At 37.7% G+C, this 27786-nt stretch overlaps 1 protein-coding gene across 9 annotated transcripts in view; it reads left to right on the top strand.

Annotated features, from left to right (window-relative positions):
• LOC126878146 (MOB kinase activator-like 2) overlaps positions 1-27786 on the top strand; it is a 65194-nt gene that overhangs the window by 23871 nt on the left and 13537 nt on the right. For 3 of the 9 annotated variants that reach the window (XM_050640689.1, XM_050640688.1, XM_050640682.1), the window contains exons 1-2: positions 10404-10567; positions 25853-26473. The exons of 2 other annotated variants lie outside the window; for them this stretch is intronic. In XM_050640689.1, coding sequence (XP_050496646.1) covers positions 26295-26473 — 179 coding nt within the window. In that variant the 5' untranslated portion in view covers positions 10404-10567; positions 25853-26294. Of the gene's footprint in view, positions 1-10371; positions 10682-25836; positions 26474-27786 lie in introns of those variants that run through there. 4 more of the 9 variants (XM_050640683.1, XM_050640686.1, XM_050640684.1 and 1 more) reach the window with 4 other exon arrangements.

Raw genomic sequence — 27786 nt, 5'->3', positions numbered from 1 at the left:
TTAAGAAAGTGTCTTGTATTGTTACAATAGTTTCGAACGAGTCGAAGAAAAAAGCGTGTAACAATAGATTGAAGCTAAAGAACACGATGATTGAATGTAATGTAACGTGACAGTTGTTTCTGATTCTGATTGACGATGGATTTTTACTGGTCCTTAATATCGACGAACATTTGAATGTGGCGACGAGAATTAAGTCGACGATTATTTATTTCGATAGACAGTTGCTCTACGAGTCCGTAGTTGTGAAGGATCCAGTGATGAAAGACAGATCGATTTAAATGGTGCTTGAAGTTATTTAAATTAGAATGGAATAGTATATTGATTAACAGCGATTTAGATTGATACTCGTCACACACAAGCAACGATAAATGTAGAATTTTATAAGGCCATCTTTCGATATCTTCGAAGCGGAGACTTCTGTAATTTAATGAAATATACGATCACTTAATTATCGACAGATAATTATTCGTTATGGATAATTATATCATAAATGACGGAACGTATTTAGTTCATTTAATTTCTAGTTAATTATTTACACGAGCTTGTACATGACATTGACATATTGCATTGAAATTTGCACATATCGCTTAAAATGAATTCGCGTCCCTGTATGCAAATGAACATTGAACATCAGAAAGAGTATCCTTAATGTTGCTAACACCTCTATCGATGTTTATCATCAGTTTGCTCGTCTCTGTCAAGCTTCGCTATTTAAATACACCGGCGATATTATGCAGCCCCATTGAAGGACGTCTAGGATAGGAAAAATACAAATACATATATGCATTACGTTGTAGCACGCGCGCATTCTCACACGGATTCTGTCACTGTTTTATTCCCTCATAAATAAATAAATAATTTCATGTATATAAATAAAAAAAAACCACCGTCTACAACACATATTTCGTGAAATCGTATTATGTAACTGCTGTTCAGACGAGACAGCTGTGGCAAAAGGGTTAAAGGAGCGAGCACATTACATATGTACCCTTCATCTTGCGCAGAAATCGTGGAGATGACCCATTTTACCAGCGTGCTTACTTTTCCACCATCATTGTTTATTTTTCCACTTCAGTTTCTGACTTTTCCGCTCTAATTCTTGATTCGCATACCAAACATCTCTCTTCCTCGGTTTCCATTCTTACGTTTCATTATTCTCTGCTTGATCCTTGCAATTTCCCAAGAACTCAATCGTTCGTTCTCTCTGCAACCCCATCGACGCAACCCTGCTCCATATAAACAACTTACCCTACGGAATTCCAGCCGCTCATCCAGCACCACCATCCGCATTGCACGTATACATATATGTACTTCTCACCATGTTTACGGAACCGCGTCATCGGACGAAACTACGCCCCATACATAGGAACACTCACGGTCATAAGTCAGTGTAATAAATTTGTACGTCTATAAATCATACGAATGTCTGCTGTAATTTGGAATAAAATATTTATCAAGATAGATGTTTTTCACGCACTAAGAGAATGAAAATAGCGCAATTCGGAAGGGGAATTTACAGTACAGAGTAGAATTTAACTTTGTCGTGTCGTTTCCATTTTTTTTTTTTTTTTTTTTTTTTAATTTTATCCTCTATCCTTAATTCTGTAAATGAGAAGAGAAGCGAAATTTTATGTATAATCAAAGCCGTAGATAATACTAACGCAAATTTGCTACTCGTCCTAAATCAATTTTCGCTAAAATTACTGCTTCCAAAGTTATCGAAGCGATTACAGTTATATAGAACATCCTGTGCAAGGTATATATCGGCTTGGTTTCATAGCTTCCACATAAATTGACCGTATAATATAGCGACTTATGGCCGGGAGTGTACATAGAAAAGGGGAGTTTCTGGTTCACACCGGAAAATGGCGTAGGGACAGTTAATGGCCGCTGGGCCACGAAGCGAAGGAAGAGCGAGTAAACAAACGTAGGAAAAGTTGATGGCGAGAAACAGCGACTGGTCGACGTGCACAGCCGCCTCTCGGGCGCCGTTTCCGTCCATCGATCGCATCCTTCGCGTAATCCTGTCGAGCGTGAGCGGAGGCGAACACCGCCGCCGGAGGCTGCTGCAACCAATCCGCGCGCGACATTCCTCCTCGTCTTCGTGGCGCTCGCGCGCACCAGGAAGCGCCCGATTGTCCGGATAATTACGTAGTTAAAAGCTCCGCTTGTTTTCGCCTTCGACTTCCGTGTACGGTCATCGTACTTGTTCCTTTTTATTTGGAGGTGGTGCTGATTATAGGGAGGAGAAGAGTTACTTATGCGTCAGGGTGATTTATATTCGAGCTAGGGGTTCTTAACTGTTCATGGAGCCATGATTATGTACTAAATGAAAGATAATTTATTCCCTGGTGCAAATATATTTTAATCACGGTCAATTTACGCATCGTGGTGGATCTACCTACGTAGAACTATCTACCTCTTCTTCCGTTTATTCTACGAGCATATTTTTTATATCGTGGAATTATTAAAATTTCTATTACTCGTGTACTATGTCAAATGTGTGTATGTGTATGTGTGTGTATGGGTGTGTCGAAAAGTCGTTTGTCAGATAATATATTGGGTTAGCAACTAAGTGATTGCGGATTTTGTCATTAGGTGATATTGACAAAATCCAACCCAATAGGATAAAACTGCCAAAATGATGGCACTCCTTCCGCCACTCGCCTTTAACCAATCGAGTCTGAAATTAATTAAAACCGCACCTAAATGGTTCACGATTCGTTTCCCTTGACAATTCCAATGTCATAGTTCATTCGAATTAAAGAGTCCCCGGCGACCTTCCGATAACTTGTTCTACTTTTCTGCGACTCCGTTACGAGAAACTTGAAGTACTTCGATTAATTTAAAACTACTACAACTGAAAAATAACAAATAAACGACAGGTAAAATTAATCGACTCGGGTGTTTTTTATCTTTTTCTTTGGCAATTTAAAGGCTCGATATAGCTACCTCGCACGACTGAAATTTCGTCGATGGCCTAAACAGGTTTTCAGAAATCTTGTTATCGGCTCAGCTCGCGCGACGTCGTTAATCGAACGCCTTCTTCGCTGCTTAAATTCGAGTAAGCGAGCAAGCGATTACATGTAAACGAAGCACCTAGCTCTGGTAATTGAAGTAGGTCGCAAAGTTTTGAAAATTGGAAAACGATGCTTAGCCATATGGTGTCCCTCGTGCCCGGGTGGTCGTTTATTTAACGATAAACGGAAGATAGCGATATTGATCTTTCTGAAAAGTGTTAACCGATAAGGAACATTCTGCACTCTGTAACCTGAGTTAGGTATAATGAAATGTCACGCAGAAATATGGTGTTTTATTAATCCTCGGTTGGTATTGCCGTTTAGATGACTACAACAGTTTGAATTAGATTTGCGTTAGGTTAGCGCATTCAGAACTGTTCGGAATTACGTGTTATCGTTATCACAATCTGTAATTGGTACTAGTGTTATAAAGCTATGATATTTTATACAACTGCAGAAAAATGTATGATAGCATATAATTAAAGATGTTTAAAGACACTGTGCCGATCTAATATATTCTTTTATTTGAAATAGAATAGATAATTAAAAGTACAATTACGGGGAAACTACGAAAAGTTCAAAAGGTCGAAGTTTGAGTTTGTCCCGATTACCAGAATGCTTAATTTAACTTTACTAGCACTGTCGTGACATCGTGTTTCATTTCGTTCTTTGACTTTCTGATGAGTATACGTTGTTTGTATAAAGTTAGTAATTAAAGTACACGAAAAATAGATTTATGTACAAGTACGTTGATTTATTTAAGAAAGAAACGCACGCTTGAACGGTATTTTTGTAAATATATTTTGTAAATATCTTTGGAAGCCACAGAAAATACGAAATACGCAATTTTCTATGAGATCTTATTTTTTAATTAACCGAGCAATATACAAGATTGAAAGCGTTTTCTTTCGTACGTTTTGTATATTTTCGCTCGAAGAAACCCCATTTTTCTACGTCAAAGCACCAAGTAGAAAAAGCATGGAATATTTTAACTAAGTAATTACTTTTACAAAGCGAAATAAAACCGGTAGAGTGAGAAGTTTTAACGATCCATAATAAAACCAATTTCCTATGTAAGCAACTTCTTCTAAAGAAACGTTATATATATATTTTATTTTATCCAATGCTTAGTAAATATAAATTACTTCAAAGAAGTTCAGCCTCTCGTATAGAAATTTGTTTTCCATATTAACAATTAGGTTTTGCATAAAAAACACCTTCTTCTCAGTTTTACCATAAAGTCTCATCTACTTTCTCCTATGATCGAAAGCTTCCATATAGCTATATTTAACAACTGTTTCTTGCTTTCTAGCTTACGGGTCAAAATAACAAATAGGAATCGATCATAATTCTTTTCAAAAAAAGGCAAAATCCAAGTTATCGAATTACAGGATATATAAAAAATATCTACGTTATTATACAGGTTTATAAAGGTATGTAAATTCATAACAAAGTCCATTAAATAAGAACAAATCTCGTGTGCTGCGCTTTTACTTTATCTCGTTAAAAAAAAAAAAGGGAAAATTCTTGTGCTATTTTTTCCAGGTTCTCCTTTCTAACAATCGAAATTATACATTCACCCGCGTTTCTCAGAACCGGTTATCCGTGCGTGGAAATCTCGGTCGACCATTTCCGATCACTCGAAACAAAAAGGAAATCGAAGGTTCTCGTATTTTTCCGCGTCAGTCGATTGCTAACGGGTCCGTTCTGTTCACGATGGAGCTATAGTGGAAAAATTTATCTGACGGTTGGTTCCCAGCGCGTGTTCGCCAGTTTGCTCCGTGTTCCGCAAAATGCATCGTTGCCGCGTCTTCGAGATAAGCCCGCGTAGCCCGAAGTGGATAAGCCGGAAGGATGAGGCAAGTCAAGGTCACGATCTACTTTCCGCCCTTGCTCGCAATTTCAGAAGGGCAAGGGTCGAGCAGAAACGAGGTTTTCGCGTCTGCTATGCTTTGAACGAGACTTCCGTGATGGTTTGGCAGATCAAAGCGCAGACGAAATGTTATTAGGACAGGCTGCTTTCCCGGGTTTTCGTTACCACGATGTAGACGTGTAACAACAATGGAAATGATTCGATTATTTCTATAATATCAAATTTTCATCACACCCTTTTTCGTCCTCCCATCGCTGCATCGCCCACTCTTCAAACTCTCCATACCATCGCTCCATAACGTAATTTCGCTTACAATCTTTCGAAGATTGTATAAACTACGTACCAGCCATAATCGACAAACATCACCCCCAAACAACGACGAATATCCTCATAAAGCATTCACTCACCCATGATCGGAATTCCTTGGCACACTTTCCTTGAAAAGGTTAAGGAATTCACACGCGTGATGCTTCTTGTTACCTTCGAACGGGTGGGTGGTGATAAGTCGATTCGCAAAAGGAAGATTCACTAGCACCGAGGGGGTGGACGATGTGTATCTCGAAAGGGGAAAACGCAGCCACGGGTAGGACTGAACACGAGGGCAGAGCGGGATATCGATTGTCGCAGCGGAGGGGCCGCGGCCAGTCAGCTGACTCGGGTTGCCAGTTCACAGCTGATCCGACACGCGATGGTCCGCGGCGCAACTACCGCCGCATTGCCGCCCTCCCCACTTCTCGCCGCTCCCACTCCGCTGCTCCACAACTCCACACCGCGCCCTTCCACCCATCCCGCAATCGTCTCAACCACCCGCAATTCCCTATACGTACCTATATACCCGCGTTTCTCAATTTTCTTCGCACTCTGCGGATCCCGCTAAGCGCTGCAACCGCACGAATTATGCGGAGCCACTTGTTTTTCTCTATTAATTGTCTCTATTAATTGTCGTGTCACGTCTTCGACTTATTGGTAGGGTTAAAGAATTTAAGAATTGTTTTATTTTTAATTTCTTCGCAGAAAGGAACAGTTGTCGAAGACATGGACACCTGATATACGATAAGTAATCATCGATGATCCAAGTACCGTTAAAATTTCTTACAAGCGTCAAACGAGTGTATCCAGGCATTCAGCATGCGTTTATCTATACATTTGATAAATCGATCGCAGTGCGCTCGCGACTGAATTGCTAATCTACTAGTCGGTCGTCAAACGCATATATGTATATCATAATGTGTATTATTAACAATATTAATCATAATTCGCGAACGATAGCACTCAACATGGACACGTCAGTAGATATAACATCTGTCGTTCATAAGAAATCCTATATCATTATAATTTTTCTAAACTCGTAATATATAGCTGCAAGGGATCTTATTATATCAGTGAAAAATATACTTGCAAGTAATAAATTCCATGCAATGACATAATCTTGATCGGACGTATAAAAACATCGATACGAAGTTTTCAATAAGTTTGATAACTGATTCCTGACGCAAGACTCTTGGTATCTATTACGTGATTAATTGAAAGCCATAATTAGAAATCTGCAGCTTACGAGCTGGTCGAGTTTAAAGTTACTCTACAGATCTCTATGAAACTAATTATGAAGAGGTACTTAGAGAGGTGACGTGATTTAATCCGCTAGTCGACTACCGCGTACGTTGCCCTTTCCTTTCTCGGTTTCCTCCGTGCAGGATCTCGTTTATCAAATTCGATAAGTTCTTTACCTTACGTCGGGAAGTTGTCTCTACGTACATTACATCGCTCCATTGTTAGAAGAAAAGAATTATTCGTAAGTTCACTTGGGTATAATTGTCGATAAAATGCTTTGCTTTCTTCGTGCAAATTGCATAGAATAGCAAGGATGTCAGACCGGAGAATACATGCAAATTGTTGGCGGAGGATTCGCTCGACCGTACTGATTATTATGCCCGACATCGAAGGGCCGCCATTATTTTGCCTTTTCTGTGTCGTTCGTCGTCGCAACGACATTTATTCCTACCAGTTTCGCCGCGACAAATGCAAATAGATCCAAATGTTGTTCCTGGTGGCTGATCTGACTCGTGGAATTATTCTCCTTCTCGAGTGAAAGTAGTCCAAGAGGGAATTTGCGATTTCCCTAGAGGTCTGCAGAAAATTGTACAAGTGGTATCTAAGTACTTCGAATTTAATATTACATCCGATGTGCCTTGTGCTTTAAATCAGTGAGTGAAAATTAGACCACGAGACGACAACATCGAGGAGTTTCAATCGAATTATCGAAAATTCGTCCTGATTCGATAAAGTCACCAAATTGTATACCAAAAACCAGTTAAATGTCAACAGAAGAAGAGGAATGATCGAAAGAGACGACAGCCACGAAGCGATGCGTAGTCGAAAGAATTTCAATCAATTGCAAGTTATCAACGTCCTTTACAAATTGAACCTGGACTAACGAATCCACCAAATAGTTGCCAGAAATCAGTCAAATGCTAAAAGTCACGGAGGAAAGAAATAATTAAAGCAGACTAGAATCACAAGACAACACATCGTCATAGAAGTCTCAATCTGTTTCAGTTGCCGCGTCGATGCTTTAGAGATCTTTTGTACTCGCGTTCTCCCAGCATGTTCTCTATCTTCATATTTACCCATCGTGCTTCGTTGTTTCGGCTGCCTCTCGTTGTCACTTACTGTCCCGTTCGTTACTGCCATAACGCATTCTACGTAGCTTTGTCGTGTGTTGTAGATATTTGTTCACCATTCCTAGTACGCCTGAACGCTTTGGCGCTCGTTTTCCTTCCTCAATTCGGGTCTCGTCTGCTACCGCTGCCATCCTGCAAAGGGTAACGATATATGTATGTATGCATAGCATACAGGGTGAGCAGTAATTCCGTAGACTAGAGCAACGATAATAGTCCGTGTCGTAATTCCACTCGAACGTGATCGTTGCTTCGATATGATCACGCTGGATTGAAGCGGATCGAAGCGCCTCTGAAGCTGTCTCGAAGTTAAACTCGTGTTGCGGATGTCTGTTATTTGGCAGGAATTTTGTTAGTTGATCACGGAAGTGTTTAATAAAAGCGGTTCTACAAGATTATCATTTTCTTTTATTCCTTCTCCTCTTCTTTCCTTCCTTGCTGTCCTCCTCCTTCTTTTTCTTGCTAATCCATTCCTTTTTCTTCTAATATGATTGGACATTTCTCTAGAATATTTATAAGATAGCCGTAAACTTCAGGTAATTTCAGTGCTTAAAAATATTCGTAAAAAATCTATGGCGTGTAACAGATCCACTACGTTTTTATATTTTTCCCTTGACTAATCAGTAGCACGATTTTATTTCAACTTTTCTAAACTAAACTGTTCGCCTTAAACAGCACGGCTTATCTCCGGATAATATTCAGTGTAAACGCTCGAAATGTTAACTGACCAGAATCATACGAAGTTAGGAAACCAGTCCATTTTATTGTGTACCTTCCAGACGGGAGTACCAACACAATCGATATCGATTGTATTATAAAAGGTTGCAAATTCAATACCACCTTCCATAAATTTGTCGTAGCTATCACAGTCTCGATTGCATCGCTCAAGGAAAATTTCCTCCCCAAAGAAATCCTCGGAAGCGATTCGAAAAGACGTCGAATAAAAGGGGCGTGCATTGTTGTTGCATCGTCGTTGCACCGTCATCGTATCGGCAAGTTTCTCATCACCGTTGCCTGGTTTCTTTCATCTCGAATCGCAATATCCTCCGCCCGTTTTCGCGCCCTTTACTTCCGCCTAATCGAAACTAACACTTATATAAGCGACACCGTCATTGCACCCTTATCTATTCACCACGACAGCTAGTAAGTAGTCCCGTCCATGTTAACCTAGATCTAACCCAGACCCCGTTTTATAAGTTGATCCAAGCGTGACCCAGATTTTGTTTAGATTCAATCCTGACCTAATCCATCAGTTTTATCTTATTGTCAAGTTCACGCCCACCGGTGCGTCGTGTCTACATACAGAGCATAGAGCTTGTGGCTCTATACGAAAGCCAACAAGCTAAGCACCACGCCCAACCTCGACAGTCGTTTTTCTTGCTTACGGAGCTTCTCGATCAGTTGCCTTTCGTGAATATTTTCTGTAACGCGGAAGATACGAAACGGTAGTATAGGTGCTGAAGGGTGAATCAGGTGTTGGATCAATGGGATGAATGTAGACAGATTTTGATTGGAGGAGGAAGAGAGACGAAGAAGAATAATTGGCACGTTGATTATTTTGAGACTGAATTTCTCTTAGGCTGTGGACAAAGTTTCATTTCTAAGGCTCAATTTAGATTTTTGCGAAAGGAGAAAATTTTGATAGAAATTAAATTTTATTTTTAATATTACATATAGTATTCAATAAATACTATTATATAATATTAAATAAAATATATGCTAACGTTCATGTAGGAAGAATGAACAACGAGAAACCAGTTTTCTGGAGCAGGTAATTATCATGCTTATGCAATTTCATTCTCCTGCCTCGTTGAATGAACGAAACTTAACGCGAATCACATTTAATCCTGTCTAAGTATTTTCCGAACCGGACCGTGACCTATTTCGTGTTTCAGAGTCAGCACAAAATCCGATCTATCGGAGTAGTTCAAAGTCAACTTTGATTTAACCCAAATACTTAGTAACTCGAAACGCATTGCTCGTATGTAACGAATGCGTGAAAATTCTACATCGAATTTGTACAATATATCACATCCGATCATCATCATGGTGATTTTTATTTGTTGATCGATGTTTATAAACCGGACTATCTAGCTGTAAAAATCTATAAAAGAGATATATTGACAGGTTTATAGACGTTGAAAATAGATTAATCGCTTATGAAGGATGTTAAAGTTGATTTAAAATAAATGTTTATAACAGCGGCCGTAAGAAAGTCTGGTCGTTGTAAACGATTGATGTCTTGTCGTCACATTTCTAAAAATAAATAGCTTCTGTTTAAAAAGCAACTTTGAAACCTGAGGAATGTAACCTTGGGACAAATATTCCGTTAATCACAGCCCAAGTTTATGTTTTTCCTTCAAATCGAAATCTTCCGTCTCTTCTTTTAAATTCTCAACATCATTCTAATTATAACTGCTAAAGATAATGGTAAGAAAAGATGAAAAATATGACGCGTCGTTCATAAGCTTCTTTTAATTCGAGGGTGAACCGAACGATTATTTCAAAGGTGATCTAATTTCGCGCCAAATAAGTATACGAGAAAAGTTGTCCGAAATGTGAAAGAAATGGAAGGTTCCTATACGAAATTTAATCGCGTTATCCGTAATCGAACGCCATTGATGATTGTTTAAACAACGACACAGAAGGGAGAGCATTCCCTTGGCTTTTTCCTCGCTTCTTCTTTGTCCGCGATTTCCGGGGGACGCGACGGGGCTTGCACGGCTGGACGCTCCTCGCTTCTCCGGCTACCCCCACCTCTCATCCCGGCGCCTAGCGTCGCACCAGGCAGTGGAAGGGATCGGGAAATGCAAGGACTTGGAACTTCGAGCGTTTCAGTTGCGTTCGAGCTCTCGGCTGTGTTGGGTCGAGTTCGAGTTGAATTCTATTCGGTTCTAAAATGAAATCTCAGTGAACACGGTACGAGATATTTCTTTTTTGTGTCTCAATTCGTAATTGATTAATTTTTCGCATTCGTAGTATTTAGGACTGTTTATGTAAGTTTAATAATCGAGTGATAGAAATTTTTCTGTGTTCGGTGAAGAGTACATGTACTAGATTTTAACTAGATACGTAGGTAGCATGTATCTAGTTAAAGAAGTATGATTACGGTAGGGAAACATCTTGCGAATGGAATTGGGTTAAATATATATATGGTGATCGATTTCTGTAAAGAAAAGTCGGTTTAAAGATTGGAGATTCCGTGTCTTTGGAACGACAATATTTTCCTGTAAAGTTTTTTCTGCCAGAATGTCGCAAGATAGTCTTGTCGAACCTCTTTGCGCTGAACTTCTCAAAAATGAAATGATTTAACGTCCTTTTTTTTATTGCATTTGGTTAGACTTGTAATTCGAAAAAACAAATACGATTGTACGATAGATTTTTTATATTTCACTCTTATTTCAAATTTTCTTCTTATTTCAAACTTCATTTCCAATTTTTTATTTATTTTATTTTAAGTCGAAACAAGCGCATAGCAGTAAAAAAAATGTTCCATGTTAAAAGAAGCATATATTTACGTTTGCCCAGCCATTAAGATAACAGAAGATACAAGTACGTATATCGCGGTTTTGCCTTCGAAAAATTCGGAAGATCAGTTGTGAAAATTCAATTACGCAAACTTATCGTCGACTTGTTTTTCAAACATGAGCCCAGTCTCCCACTTTCCAACCCTCTCTACTCGTTCGGTCAATCACTGGATGTTCATTCAATCGGTTCGCCGCGTTTTTCCCTTGAACCCAGTCCAAATGGACTGGATCCATTCGGCTACTTGGGAGACGTTTCTCGTTGTCACGAATGCTCCAAGCGATAGAATGAATGGAAAATGCTTTTCATTTAAATAAGATTGACGTTATATGTCTATGCAATGTAAAAAAAGCTCTACGACTTCGGTGTCATTTAATTTCTGTTGATTAACTATTCTTCGCGTATCTAATCAACATAGATCTCGTCTTTTGAATAAAAGAATAAAATTACGAATATACTTTTCATATGCACCGATGCATACAAGTATACGGAATTATCACTAAACTTACCAGGCTCCGTCAAATAGCCAGTTTCAAAGTTTAATTTAAAATTGTACGTTCATTGTTACTTCTTTCGTTCGTCTAACTTTATGTAAATTCTTATATTATCTGATTAATCAATTTCTCAACTATTCTTAATATAAGAATTAATATAAGAATTATGATATAAGAATTATCTGATTAATCAATTTCTCAATTATTCTTAATATAAGAATTTACATAAAGTTAGGCGAACAAAAGAAAAATAACATTAAGCGTAGAATTTTTAAGTTATTAAATTTTGAAACCGGTCATTTGATCAGACCTGATAAGATTCGTGTTAACATATGTAGAATCGTAAAGCACTTAACTCTATCTCACAGAATGTTTCTCCATATTTAACCGGCACGAGAATGTCCCAGTCATTGTCCCAGTTGCGCGAGACACTTATATACTGAAAAATATGGCAATTACTTTGTATCTAATATCGATAATTTCGATGGTATCTATTTAGAAATTTAAGGCTCAACGAGATTGACGAGCTGTATATTGTTTATGGTTAATCGACGATTCAGTCTCCGACTGAGATTGATTTTGGGAATAGAATAGGTTCGAAAATGGCGATGGTTATCCGAAAGATTAAAAATCACCCAGTTTGGCCGTTTTAAATGGTTCTTACAGGCAACTGTTGGTCAAGTTCCTGATTAATATACCTGATAATAATTGCGAATTTAGTTTCCGAGTTGAAGTTGAAGCGACACGATGCCAAGGATGGAAAAGTTTAGAGAATGGTGACGCTGGAAGATTAGGTAGCCTTTTTCAAGAGCATCTTGTCCGGTAACTCATTGAGAACGATAGGACTTTTTTACGGAAGTTTGACTTTAAAATTGAAGCCAGTAAATATTCACGAAGAATATAATGAAATTTCTTTCAAGCTTTATCATATTTGCTTAAAGTGTTGAATCTTGTTAAAGTTAAGCAAAATTCTTTAAACCGCTACTTCATGTCAAGAATTATTCATTCTTAATCGATAAATTAATTAGAAAAATGCGATTTCTTTAGAATATTTCACAGTTTCATTATCTCCCATGCAATTTTCTTTTCGAAATCGAATACGTATATCTTTCTGTTTGGTATGCCTCGATATCGACAATATCGATGTCGTAAATATCAGGATTTCTTCTTTCTCATATCGAAATGCGACCATCCAATAAACACGTTCCAGTCTCGGTCCATCTGAAGATTCGGCAAATGTGACAAGTCTACTGACACCATTGAGCGTGACAGCGAAGCTAATACATCGTCCGCTGTGCCGATTTTTGATCATTTTTCGTTCGCGTCACATAGATCACTACAATTATTATCACGTTCTTCAAACTACTAATTTTTCCTATAACATATGTTTCGTATTTGTAAAATTATAAAAATCTTACGCAAAAAAAAAAAAGAAATAATCGTAACTTTGCAGGGAACGAATAATTATCAATATTTAAGCAATCAGCGCACGATTAAAAGAAATATTCTGGGTCAGATTTAGCAAGGAAGTTGGAAATATCGTCCTGAATGAGAAGTTCGATATGGGGCGTAGGCAACCCACGCAGCAGAGAACGTGTTAAAGCAAAGTTGAAACTTCTCGCGAGAGATCCGCGTTTCGCGAGAAGGCAAATATTTGTAAAAGGGAATTCAAGTTTTTATCAGAGGTCTGACGTGCTCTTCAGTGTCGACGTGAAGTAGTAGGTATACCTTCCGTTGTTTGTCGCGCTATAACCCGTTTCGCAAACTAGATCGCGCGTTTGTCTTTCAGAAGTTCTTAAGAAACGCAACGATGAGCGTTTCAGTTTGTCATCGTCCTCGGTAAAGACGTTGCATTGTTTCGCGTTGACGTAGCCGTAGTGGTTAAGACAGATTTACCTTCTCGTGTAATGAGCGTATTCCTAGCGATACTTTCCATAGCGAAAGACGAAGGACAACGCTCTTCTCTTTTGAACGAAATTCGAATTTTCAAAATTTTCTCCAAATCCCAAGTGGAACAATTCTATTCTACGTTTAAAATATCGCTTATCATCGTTGCTTTCTACATGTTTCTGTATGTTTTTTGTTCATATTACGTTCATACCGAATCGAGTATGTAGAATCGAATATACAAGTTGGCGTAACGCGTAATTTCCAAACAGCGTGCCGAGCAAAGTGCATTCAGTGAGTCTAAAGCTTGTTAGTCAAATCCAATTTTAATATTTCCTGTTAACTAAAAGGTTTACTTTACCTTCCTAACGTCATTTTACCGAGTAACATAATTAACCTTTTCGCTATGGCCGCCTCTGCCGAAAATATATCGCTTGCGGTCCAAATTACGCTGATAATGTTTTTCTTTCTCTTCGCAAGTTCTACCTATTTACCGGTACACTCGATTTCGTCACTTGGAATATATCTTTTATTTTTTGCGACAAAATCCTCTGTAATGAAGATTTCATTCTTTTTAATTCTCATAATGGCGCGTTGGTTAAAGTGCAAAACTAGGAGAAAAAGATGGGACACGAAACGTTGTTTGAGCAGTCATCGAGTCGAGCGCGCCGAAGCAATTTCCCGGTAATTTCATGGTAAAGGGATGCAAGCGAACTTCTATGCCACCGTATTCTTAACTTAGAATCGAATTTCTACGGGACTCGATTTCTCTTTCGCCGCTGTTTCAGCAGACGAGAATATCGCCGTGAATTAAATCATTTTTGAAGGCTACGAGTTACTTTCTCGTTTGCGTTGCTTCAAACTTATTCCGTTTCATCCTATTTCAATTGAAAATGCCGCCGACTATCTTCAATTTTTCTTTCCCCATCAAATACAACTGAAGATCACAAGAGAAGAATATAATCAAAGTCGAAGATAATTAAAATCTAATCACAATGAAAGTTACATTTTCTGTTTTTTTTTCTTTTTTTTTTGCAAGGATATAAAGGATTTGAAACAAAACGAAAACTGCCTTTTTATTTTTGGAATTATCGATCTGCTTGTGCATTAGACATCATCTATGCGTTTGTTTGGAAAGTTTTAGAATTGTTCGCATTCCTCGAAGCTTCTCCATCGCAAGAAATATTCTAAGTGGCACCAATGTCGTTAAAGATCGCGGACTTATTTCAAACAAAGAAGACTCGACGATTTATTTTAGACAAAGAACGTTTACGACAGACCAAAGTTGAAGATAGTCTAACGGTTTAAGACGAACTATCGTCTCGATCTTCTGTTAGAGAAACGGATCATGTTCGAAGAAAATGGTTCTTTTACACTGAAATTGGAGTGGCCGACAAAAGTATAAACACGATCCAAGATAATACGGATTTTTAGTCGGTGATCTTTGTAAAAAGTAAAATTCCACGTTGAAATCTTTGTTTCTTCGATTGGAATATAGCACGCACGCGTTACGTTGCAACGTTATGTGAATCTACGTTGTACAACCCCCGTGGGTTATGCATGGATTATGCGAGACTATTTACAAAGGATATAAAACGAAATTGTAGCAGAAAGAAATTGTGTCTGTAGAATATTTTTGAATTTACTTTAAAATACCACGGATGTAAGTGGAAAACGCTTGCGGATTGCAAAACCAAAAAGGACACTTAGAGATTTATTGGCGTAAATAAAATGAAAGTTGAAAGCGAGCTCCTCTTGTTCGATACCTGCAATTAAAAGTTTAAGATTGACGTTCGAAAGGTATTTTAAATGCGAAATCCGAAATGTCAGATGTATAATTCGAAATTGTATACTTATACGATGTAATATACAGGAGAAACGAGGTGATGATTAAATATTTCCAGATATGTAACTAACAGAAGAAAATGCTAACATCACAGCAACGAGCTTAACGTGAAACGCTTCAACACCTTCTGTTGGTTTCATAATCTAAATCAGGGCGAGTCTGGAGCCGTGAAAAAACCCCTAGAAAACGCAGCGTTCTCGAGTCGTGCTCTTCTTCAATTTCTCTACTCAGACTCGTGGCTGACACCGGTCGCATATAATCCAGAGAAAGTTTCAGTGTCTTTCCACGCCTAGGAAGACGACGAACGTTGCTGAGATAGCTGTCGTTTTTACTCGAAACTTGAATCACGCTTTTAAAATTAGCACTGTTATAAATAATCCTGTATAAATATCGATTTCTTTTTCCTCTCTGTGACCAGTACGAGAGATCGTTAAGGGTGCAGTACGCGATGACGGTGATGATTTATCGAAGCTTATTGGATTGTAACGTGTGATGTGTGCGGTTTCTGATAACGCTTTTAATGTTCGCACATTTGAAAGCGTGTATTACTGCGGTTCTTTCGATGTCGCTAGAACGAAAGTCTCGGGGATGTTACGTAACTAAAGTTTAGAGCGCAGGGAACGTCGGTCTAACTCTGATAGAGGAATGGTTAAAGTATATGATTTATGCGAATCCTTTGTTTCCTACCAATCGAACGATGATTGATAAATTGATTGAAATTTGACTAGAAAAATTCTGAACAGGCAGTTCAAATATAATCTCACTAGAAAACCAATGAATAGATAGAAATTAAAGTAAATATGCAGGGTGTTTCAAATGGACAGTACAACAATAATTCGAATGAATTCTACTATGGCTCGTGACGTGGATTGGTTTCGTAATAAGAACGTGACTTCGTTATATTTTAAATTTAGGATTTTTACGTTCTCTCGGATCCTCCGTCGTAACATAGTTATTTATGAATAGAGGGGATTCAAATTTTAATTAGATCTCTGTGAAATTGAAATTTTGCTGTATATATATGTGTAACTTATCCTAGATTACGAGAAAAATAGGTTGAGATATCCGCTATGGGTTCCCTAATAATTTTCTTTGACATTCTTAAGCTTTTGCATTTTGATTCTGTCGAGGATTAAATATTTTGCTAGAATATTTAAAAAATGTTCAATTTTTCCTCATATTTACCTCCTGTTTTCTCTCTCTTTTTAAATATTTCTTCATCGAAAGATCACAGTCAAGCGACATTGTCACGCGAATAAGTAGAAATTTCTTTCTGCTCGACCGATCGAGACGATTCTCGAGGCCGTGACCAGTGAAAAATGAAACGTTCGAGGGCAGAACGATAATTCATCGAAATGTCGTCGAAACTGTATCTCCAAAACCCATTGAAGAAGATTGATCGAAATAGGGACAATGCCTACCCAGCGAGAGAAATTTGTATAGGTAATCAGCTCTGTGATTTAAACGTTTTAATTCGACACATCTGAATAAGAAATTTGTATTTCATCTTGTTGTATCTTTAAGTCATTTTAATACTAATGACTGTACTATTAAATATTCGTGTATCAATCTTTTGCTAACATTTCACATAATATTGTGATTATCTTTTAATGTGATCAGAATAGCACTCGACATGACAGTCTAATTCAGTCTGTTTTTATGGTTCGCGTGCGAGCGACGTGAGTCTGACCGAAACTGACTTACATCACTGTCGCCGTCAATGGCTCATTAGTTAATCGTCACGTGTCCTCGATTAAGCGTGGAAAATGAATATCAATGCTCCTAAGTCGCAATCGTAGACGCGCGTGCGGATGTTGGGACGTGCTTTTCCATTCGCAAATCGGTTAGAAGCTTCTATTAGTTAAGCGGCTCTATTCTCGTGAAATTCGAGGAGCGTACAGGATATTCCACGCAATCATAAGTGTTACAATAGAAATGCAAAAAGTAGTACGACATGTACACGTATAGAGAAACATGAGAAATAACTGAAGAAACCTTCACATTTAAATGCTAAGGACATTATTGCCATTATTAACAGTAATTAAACATAGTATCTACTTCCTTTTAGCGAATTCACTGTTTTAAGGATTGTACGTTTAAACAGCGCATTATACAGATAAAAAAGAGACAATTTCTTGAAGGTCTTGATAATGGAACGCATTACTGGAAAAAAAATGGAGGCCACGGATGTTAATTTGGTCGTTGAATAGCTGCGCTTCTGCCATTTAACCATGAGTCACCAAAGTGGTCGACCGATAACTTCTCTCCGGCAGTTATTTTCCAAAGCATTATTCATCGATGTGCCCATTTCAGAGTTTACTAACTGACTACAATCAAGAAACTCTCTAACTCTCTACAACCGGATAACTCCCTCTTTAATCGTGGCGTATCAACATTTACGATTTTCTACATAAATCCACGTCACGTGCTCTTTCTTCCTCCATTCCTTACATTTCACGTGCATACTCCAAATTCGCTTCTGTGACCGCAAATCTTAAGGAAATCCAGTTACGTGCCAGACCAAACAAACTCTGGACCATTTATGGTTAAGTTGTGGTGGGGATAGCGACCTTGGGCAACTGAAACTCGTAACTTGTTCTACTCCAGATACACGACTCTCTCGTCCATTCAGTTTGTCGTTGAATTTTTAACGCGTTATACGTTTCTCTCCTCTTATAGTACATGTCTAGTATCCACATTTAGTTTGAGGGTGTTTCGTGCAATGTGAATTGACTCGGCGCTTCTAAAAATTTTAGACGAGCAAATATCTTATTTTAATTTATAAGTGAAGAGATTAAAAAACAAATTTAGATCCAATCGGACTATCGTTAAGTAACTTTGTTACTCCTACCTATGTACATCTATTTTAATTTACGCAATGAAAAGCTCCACCTAAAAAGCGAGTTACATGTACATACACAACTGTCGAGTAATTCTATTATATTTCCACACGCGTATCCATTAAAAAAGCTCGTATGACAAAGGTTTAAAAATACGCGTCCTAATAACACGAAACACCCTGTATCATCGATACAGGACATACTATCAACGAGCAAGTTACTCATTATTTTACAATCAATTAAGAGGCAATATTTGCCACGGAACGCCTTGGTATTGGAGCGTTTTTTCAGTGCCGCGAAAGAACCGGCGAGGTCGGCCACGTTGTTGACGCCAGTCACGTACGTTTATTATCCGTCTCCCTTGCCTTAACGACGTCACTTTAATGAGATGCTCAGTTAAGCATAAATTTCGATCGACGGCGTGCGATTGATCCCTGCGATGCTGCCTTCGTGTTTGTCTTTCATCCGCGTATGTATATACTTACGTGTGTATAATCGTTGATGAAAGTTTCGAGCAACGAAGGCGCGGTTCGTCGGAACAAACGCGCTCGCGCCCGCTCACTGACGTAAGCCACGATGATTTAATTTATACAACCTATGAAAAACCTTGTTTGCCACGCGCCCGTTACATCTTTAATACCCTTCATCCAATTACGATTACTGCATTAAAACGCGTCTTATCGCGTTTTCCCTTTCGTTATGTAAATTCTCTATCCACGTTTTTTACCCAGATTCGAAAGTCTTACACGTGTTGTCTGGCGAAAACACGTGTCGAGATAGACTCGAGCATTTCTGCGTTCGCTTTTATTAGAGTTTTGATATTCCTTGGAATCTTATTTTCTTTTATTCCTCGATATTTTATCGATCCATAGCCGTAGAATATAATAAAAGCGCGAGAGAATAATACAGCTATTGACAAATATGATAATTTCAATTCACGGAGCAGAACATTATAAAATGAGCGAAAAGATAAACACGAATATGGAGCGTTACACAAAGTCTTGTTTTTCACAATGTGAACAACTATGTTACGCAAATCTATTCTCATAAATCGACTCCTACACGTTAGCACGCTTCAATATGCATCGAACGACCATAGTACGTCTTCCTATTCATTTATTCGATCACCTACGTGTGATCTCATTCACTGATTTTTTGCATTTCCTTTTACAAGACCAACTTCGATAATGGATTAATAACATGAAAGTTAATCTTTGTTTGAATTATTCACCAAAAGAATTGAAATTTTCATCCGTTGATAACGCGATAAAGCTAAATGAAACGGGGTAATCTAGCTTTAATTTAACTTGTGGGGAATGAAAGAACAGTGGAACGTTCTATCAAATGTCACGTATTAGAAGAAATACAGTTACGTATGTGCGTACAAAATTTCTAGGAAATGATGACGCACAATTCGTGCTCAAAATACTGCATGTGTTCGATACATTTATGAACATTTCCACGCGTTGATAAGCGAAGCTCCCAATTACATCCTATCGATTAATTTTTTTTCCAATATTTATTTTTCGCACTTACAGTGCGATCGCATGAATTTTGTATTTTTATAATAATAATCGAAGCTGGGATAAAATTTTCATCATTTCAAAATGAAAAGAAAAATATTTGCGCTGCAAACGGAAATTTATTTCTTTCGTTGTCGTCCTGACGTTATCGATGCGAATATGTTACCTGTTAACAAATTTTATGAATTTTAAATATTTGAATATTTATTTCGCATTTGCGTATGAAATATAGTTCAAATGTACTGTTCAAAATTCTAGTATGTATCGAATATTCCATATGTTTGCCATAGGGTGTTGATTGCAAATTCTATAATATTATTCTATAGTTAATACTAAAAATACACTGTGAAATATTAGTTCGTTTTGTTTACTATCTCGTTATCACATACACGACGTACGCATATTTCCTAATTCAATGCAAACGTTTATTATTCATTATTGTATCTACTTTCAAGTGGCTTTTAATCTTATCAGCTCGACGACAGCGACATTGAATAGTATTTTGTTAAATAATCATTCCACTGCTATTGCATTTACCTATCAGTCTGACAATGAAATTTAATTTAGCAAAAACTTACCAACAGTATAAGAATCATTGCTATTGTACAAACTAACGCAATTTTACCTCAGCGTAAAACGAAACATCAATATCATATCATCGTCGCGTGCATACGAAAATTCCCTCTTCTCTAGATCGTATCTTTCTCTGACAATTTTCCAAATAATTAAGCAAACTTCTATGTACTGCTGGATCGAATCCTCAAGAAATCGCACTGCGCAAGAAAACAGGCGATAAATATCGCGGATGCTCGGAACTCGGCGGTCATTTCTTTAATCGCGCTTGAGGGCTCAATAAATCGAGCCAAATTTACGATCCCAGTGTACTAGCATGTTCGATGCACGCTCGTTATTTCCTCGCACACATAAGTCGGAAGCCACGGGTTACGAGTACTGCCTAACGCCATTGTGTATTATTTCGACCCTGAAAAAAGAAAACTGCGGTACAGTGTGCGGCCGGTTATGAAGCTCCATATTTCGTTCGTAAATAATGTCTCGTTGGTTTTATCGCGCGAAACGTCTGAAGAAATAATCGGGACTGTTGCGACCGTTCGGGTATAGATGTATGTAACTTACAGTCTTATGTTTTTCTCGAAGAATTAGCGTTAAATCGGACGATTCGTTTGCTGGCGTATTTCTTTTCTTTTCTTTTTAATTGGATCTCCCACAGGCTTGGGTTTATATAAATAAAATATCAGTATCAATAGAGTAGGTATCGCTCTTTTGGCGGAATTTCAAATATGCAACAAAGTTCGGAGATTATTAATTTTGAGAAAATTATCCACAAACACATTTAGGTGTTTGTTCCCTCTAAGAATTACTATTGATACACCTTTAGTGTCTTGTACTTACATGAGTACATATTATGATACGGCAGAATATTCATAGTTGCGTTCTAAAAAAAGGATGGTGACCTTGAGATCTGAAATGACGCCATCTTGACAGAAATAATTTATCGACTTTAACATTATACTTTTCTCATTAACCATTTTCTCATATGTTTTCGTACTACTAGAGGCAATGGGAACGTCTGGAGTGATCATGTCAAATAAAATATACTGTATATTATTGAAAAGGCGGGAAAAAACACTATAGAACATTTGGCAGGGAACATGTTAATGTAGTTCAATGCCTTGAGGATTGTTTGTCGTGGATCGTGAATATTAAACGCAGCTGGGTCGAGAAATCTTCCGATGAGACATTGTCTTGGTTAACTTCTGCGTTTCGCTCGCGCGATATCAGTTTCTTGTAATTAGGTTAATGTACTTTCAGAAGTAGCAGAACTTTATCAAAGAACAAGATTTCTTTGACACGCTCTAATTTTCCATCACTTTCATTCTTATTTCAACCTTTCTTTTGTAAATAATTTCTTTTATCAAATTTGATAATACAACGTCGAACTTTGTCTTACATATGAAAAACTTCTTTATCAAGGATAGTTGAACATAATATTTCTCTTAAATAATAATTAAATATAAATCATAAAAAGTAACATTTGTCGTTTATAAAATAATCTTACAGCAGTACGTACGGTCGATTCGTAGAAATATTTATTTATGCGCGTAACGAAAAACGATCTTTTAGTCGTTGGAATTGAAACAGTGACGCGAAGGAACATGGAAATATATCGAGTGGAATATAAAGCTTCCCACGCACGCGACGTTCAAATGATTGGTTGAGTTTTCTGATATTTGGTGCAGCCAAGAATGATATCTGGTCTTGGAACTCTGGTTATACAGTGAAATATACCTGCGAGTGTGTAAGGAGTTGATAAATTTCCGGAAGTTCGGGTGGGTATTCGTGCCACGATTCCGAATCACGAAAGCGAATTATTCGAATGCTTTGAACAGCCTTTCAGTGAGAATACACTTTTCCAGACGTTCTGCGATATGAATGTGAGCTCCACGTTTTTTCTTTTTTTTTTTTTTTTTTTTTTTTTGACAATATATTTATGGGAATAATTCACGCCGTAATGTACTTAAATGTCTAAGATCGTGAAAGTGCGAGATCGATCTTTTTTTCTTTTATTCGCAAAAGAACGTTTCCCTTCAAGACAAATTGTTGAAAATTCCATAAAATTATACTATCGATTTTAAATAATAGATAACGGAAGAAACGTCACGTTTCATAAAACTTATCATTTAAACATTGTTATTAATTTACTGCGAGAATGTAATTCTATTTATACTTCCGCGTTACATCATTGCGGTTTCCTATCGAACCAACCGGAACTTTATTTAGTTTAACTTCGCATATTGGGACTTGATCCGTTTCCATAGGTAACTCGATGCAATAGCAAATATTCAAAGCGTACAATATCAAAAGCCGTCCGTGAAATTCTAACAGTGTGAAATCTGTTAAATATCATGTGGGAAATTTATGACAGATATAAAGCCATGGAAATAGTTTGAAAAATACGGCAGATGCTTTCTGTATTTTATTTTTATTTTTTATATATATATATATATTACTACACACTTTATTCGATATTTAAAAATACATATTAAAACAATTTATTATATTTAAAAAAACGTTGATATAATATATTGCTATCGTATGAGTATTTTCACCTGGAAACCTTTTCAACATATAGCAAATCCAAAGCTTTTACCGGAAACGGTCTACACCAAGGTTCGGTTAACATGGGAGGTTTACCGATATTATTGGCACGAACCGCTAGACTATTTTTCACTCGATACAGCGAAAGGACTGTTTAAAACACACGCGAATGCAAGATGGGTGTGGTGTGTGAACTACGTTCTCATGACTAATTCAATCAGGTCACCGGTTGTTTATTGGATTGCAACTAGAGACGCTCTATCGATTGAAATTTACTCCGACGAGTGAGAATAAATAATCGTATGATGCAGTGATGCCATGTTGGTATTATTTCTAACTGTTATGTAAATCCAACTGTATATCTATTAGATAAGCAAATGAAAGAAAATTTCAAAAATATAAAGATACTGGGTAATGAGTAGAAATTAAATTTATTCTTATAACGTGATTAATGGTAGATCGCGTTATGTGTAAATGTCAAACTGTCGATTATAACGATATATGCGAACCAGCTAGAGACCTTGATCAGCGGCAGTCTTTATCCCATATTAAGCTTTAGATATATCGAGGGGTGGTTTTATTGCAATGGCCTTGCTACCCTAATAGCTTCTTCAATGCGTTGTTTCAGATCATCTGTTACAGCCATTTCTGTCGAATCCTACCTATTTGTCTCTTATAGCATTTGATTATCTCGATATACGGACAAACGAAGCGACCAAAAGCCATCGAGCAATCTCGACCCAATTATTGCATTTCCTATCCCTCTTTCTTACTACGCACACTTTCATTTCTTTGATAATATCTGAATCTCGCTATGTTTAACAAGTAATTTAATTTCGATATTTAGTTATATTATCCACGTGTTTCTGCTGCATCTGTTCAATCGTCCGTTCTTCTTTTCTCTATTTCGATCGAACTTGATTTTTTAATCAGGACGTAAATTCTTAAAATTTTCACACACGGTTCTAAGGTCAGTAGCGCAATATCTTTCAGTTTAGAGACATATAAACACACTTCTAGCGATCCTCGGAGGATCTCGCAGCTATCCGTGAGTCAGTTGCACAGAGAATTTTGGCGATGGTCCAGTGGCGCATATTCTAAAAATTCCGCCGTATTTCTACCCTAGAGAAGGGGGATAGAAAACGAGCAAGCGAAGAGTCGTAATCGCGATCGTCCTCGTGGCCTGTTTCGATTTCGGCAAGGAACGCGCTCGCCTTCGAGAACCGAACCTTCTCTCTTTTGTCTCCCCAAGCGTTTTTAGACTCGCGATCGTTCCAGAGGACGTTGTCCTGTCTGAAATGAGAGATGCCTCGCGAAACTCGTTCTGAATTCTGAACTGACTTATTCTCGGACAACTTATCGAAAATGTTCGTTAGAGTTGAAATGTGGTAGAGTTGAATATTAACGAAATAATTAGAATTGGATTTTTAGGCAAGGTTTGAGTTACTGCAATAAATTTCTTTAATTCGAATAAATTAATCCAACAATTGACAGTTATCGATTATCATGTTATCAAAGTGAAAATGTATTTAAATTTATTTTGAAGCCGATTGTATATATAGGAAGTGCTATTTCGAAAGTTAGGACATATTTTACATCTCAAAGCGAACAATAAATACGTGTCTTAAAAATATTTATTTTTATAACACGGTTATTTTTAACTCGAAGCACCAGTCTACGTAAAATCTTAGAAACGGCCTTCATTGCCACGTCGATACGGTATATCATTGATTTTCTCACGTATTTGAGTATCCTCTTGACTGATTTCTTATTCCGCCACACAAAAAGGTTTTTCCTTTTTTTATATAGAAAAGCCTAAACTTAAACAAATCGGATGTAAATAGACTGACGAGATTTTTTACTTATCCCACGCTTTGCATTGCCAAAAGATGTAAAAGAAGAAATGAATTATACGTTCTCCTTTGTTATTCGCAAGCAGAATATTTATTCGAAGCTATCCCAAGACATCTTCGTGCTTTGTCCATTACATTTTGCACCACATGTCTGCGCAAAAATATGAAAAACGAAATATGTAGTAATCGTTTCACACGACACTTTTCTTGAGTCATTCATTCTGCATACTTCATATCTGCTCGAAGTAGGATAAAAATGCCTTCGTATCTTCGAAGAATTCCACAAATGCAAGCCATTAACATAGAATTCTTCTTCTTCTTTTCTCTGTTACCCTACGCATTGCTTCTTTTTCCAATAATTCGCCCCAAAATACTTTTGTTATGAAAAATATCTCATCCATAATCACTGTCTCGATTCTTCGTGCATTTGACAATCGAATAATCAAATTTTACATATAACGTCAAGCTGTGTTCGCAATCCTTTCATATTCAACGATATGCCATGCATAAATATTAGCGAAAGCGATATTTTTATACGACAACAGCGTCATCTTCGATCATTAAATTCCAGCGTCGAATAAACGAATCCGTTCCATGAAGATACATCACCCGCTCTTATCAGCCCTCTCAAACGCCATCCAACGAGTACAAACTCGTTTTATTCGAAACCATTTTAAAGCTACCTCGGCGAATTGCATCGTGCCATATGATCACGAAAGTTACCCGGATTAATGAAAAATCCAGTAATTCGCGTAGAAAGGTGTTTGAACGATGTTTAAACGTGTCCCCGATTTCGATTTCGATCGAGGAAGCACGCGTTTAGGGGTGAGTATGTGCTTAGATTGGAGTGGCATCGTCGGTACGGTGCACTAAAATCTTCTCGGTCGAAATCGCAAGCGGGGACTCTTTATTTAGACGTCGGCGAATGATTGTTCCCCCCAGAATACCGCGAAAGTGAGAAAGAAAGAGAGAGAGAAAGAGAGTGTGTGAGAGAAAGAGAGAGAGAGAGAGAGAGAGAGAGAAAGCTGTGGTTCAGCTGGAGCTCGCGCGAATCGAGAGCGACTCAAGTTCAATGATAATCGAGACGGACTTGGCACGCGTCACCGCGACCGGATTCCCTCTTCGTTGATCTTGGACCGATAGTGGCGCCACGCTAACTACAGACATGGCGTCGATCATGTTTCTGCGCGGAACAGATGGATCTGCCAGCGAGACGACGACTCTACAACGTGTGTATTACCTCGTGTTCATCGAACAGTCCTAAAAAAATGCATTAAGACGAATCGTTTGCTCGAACAGAAACTGTGAGACAATTTCGATTGAAAAAGACTTTGAATATTTTCGGAAACAAAACAGAAAAAAAAAAAAGAAAAAAGAAAAGAAAGGAAAAATAGAGAAAAGAAAGGAGTAGAATTAACAGAGACAGAGTAGTTGTTATCGGTGGAGGGGTGAAGTTTGAGGATAGTTGTTGGGATTGACCAAGGACGAGAACACCAGGCGATAATTGGTGTCGCAGCCGGTGTTCGATGAGAACCGAACAAGATTTGGTGCATACCCAGCGTACGTGAAAAGATCCTCGGGCACGAGGACGGGGCGCCGAAGAGATCGTCTTCAACCACGACGATCACGACGACAGCGATGCTGCGCTCGCCGGCGCGCGTCGTTCTCCAGGATTCTTCCGCCTCGACGTCCTCGACCCTGTCGGCGCCACCGACGCCGGTCCACCACGGCGCTGCTACCAGCTCGACCGTCTCCTCGCGTCTTTCCCTCCTCGACACCTGCCACAGGAAGATCAGGTTCTTCGGCGAGCTTGTCGCGTGAGTCCCTCCGTCTAGTTCCATCTCGTCTCTAGATCTCTATGTACATACATATATATCTATATATCTATATATATATATATATGTATATATATATGTATATATATATATATATATATATATATATATATATATATATATATATATATATATATATATATATATATATATATATATATATATGTTTATATTTCAATATTGTACGTGTACACATGTGTACTTGTACGGAAATGTCTTCGACATAGAGGGCTCTGGCTTGACGTTGAGTAGTAAATGGCTACTAGCCACCTATTTATGGAAATAGGGAACAAATCGAGTCCGACTTAAGGTTAGGCCAGTATTTCTCATACCGGAAGTTCCGAGTGTAATATCGTAGAAGTAGAAGGAAGATTGTCAGCAAACGATCTATTGTAAAATTAAATTATACATTACGTATAGAACGGTTCACTGAAATAATCGGGCTTAGGCAGGTCGTTGTGGTAGAACGTTTTATCAGAAAGTCTCTCTGATAATTTTCTATGTTATTTTTTTTTTTTTTTTTTTTTTGTTTAAGTGGAACGATCGTGGAACCTTCTACCTAAATTTGAAGTAGCATCCTACTATCTTGAGTCTAACCAATGTGGTCGCTTTTGGATTATAAGTAAAAACTAAAGTTCGAAGTAATTTGAAGACGTAGCTGTAGGAACTGTTCCACTTTCAAGAAGTTTCTGAAAGAAAGAACAGGGAAAGAGCCGCGAGTCGTGCAATCTGGATCATTGACGGATTTTTTAAAACTTATTTTTAGCAGTTAAACGCTACATCCCTGCATTGTCTAGTGAAATATCGAGAATCAGAAGGCTGCTACGCCCTGACAAATTTTACATAACATATTTTTATTAGCTTGAATGTAACAGTGAAATATAACGTACTAGCCTTCTCATAAAGATATCTTTTTAATCTAAATGTTTGTCGCAGCTTTTTGTGATGCAAATTGCATTTCTTATTCAAAGACAAGCCAGTGTCCGTCGTTTGGAGACATTTTGCATATGCATGGTGTAAAATTAAAGCTGTTGCGAGTCAACATCTCAACGACTACAAAAAATAGAAATTTTTGTATTATTACGCCCGCTTTGGCATGAACGTGTCTTGATATTTTACATTAAAATTCATTATAATTCATATGGTACGAGAGAACAGAAATATCTTTAAAAGATTAAGTATTTAATACTTCGTACATTAAAAAGTATAATGAAACGTAAATTTCATAGTTATTGAGATATTATCTCTCGACGTCTTTTATTTTTATACTATGCACGAAGGATTAACAGGAAACA

Source organism: Bombus huntii, chromosome 2 (genome assembly GCF_024542735.1).
Source record: "Bombus huntii isolate Logan2020A chromosome 2, iyBomHunt1.1, whole genome shotgun sequence".
NCBI classification, from domain to species: Eukaryota; Metazoa; Arthropoda; class Insecta; order Hymenoptera; family Apidae; genus Bombus; species Bombus huntii.
This window is presented reverse-complemented; position numbering and strand designations above follow the sequence as displayed.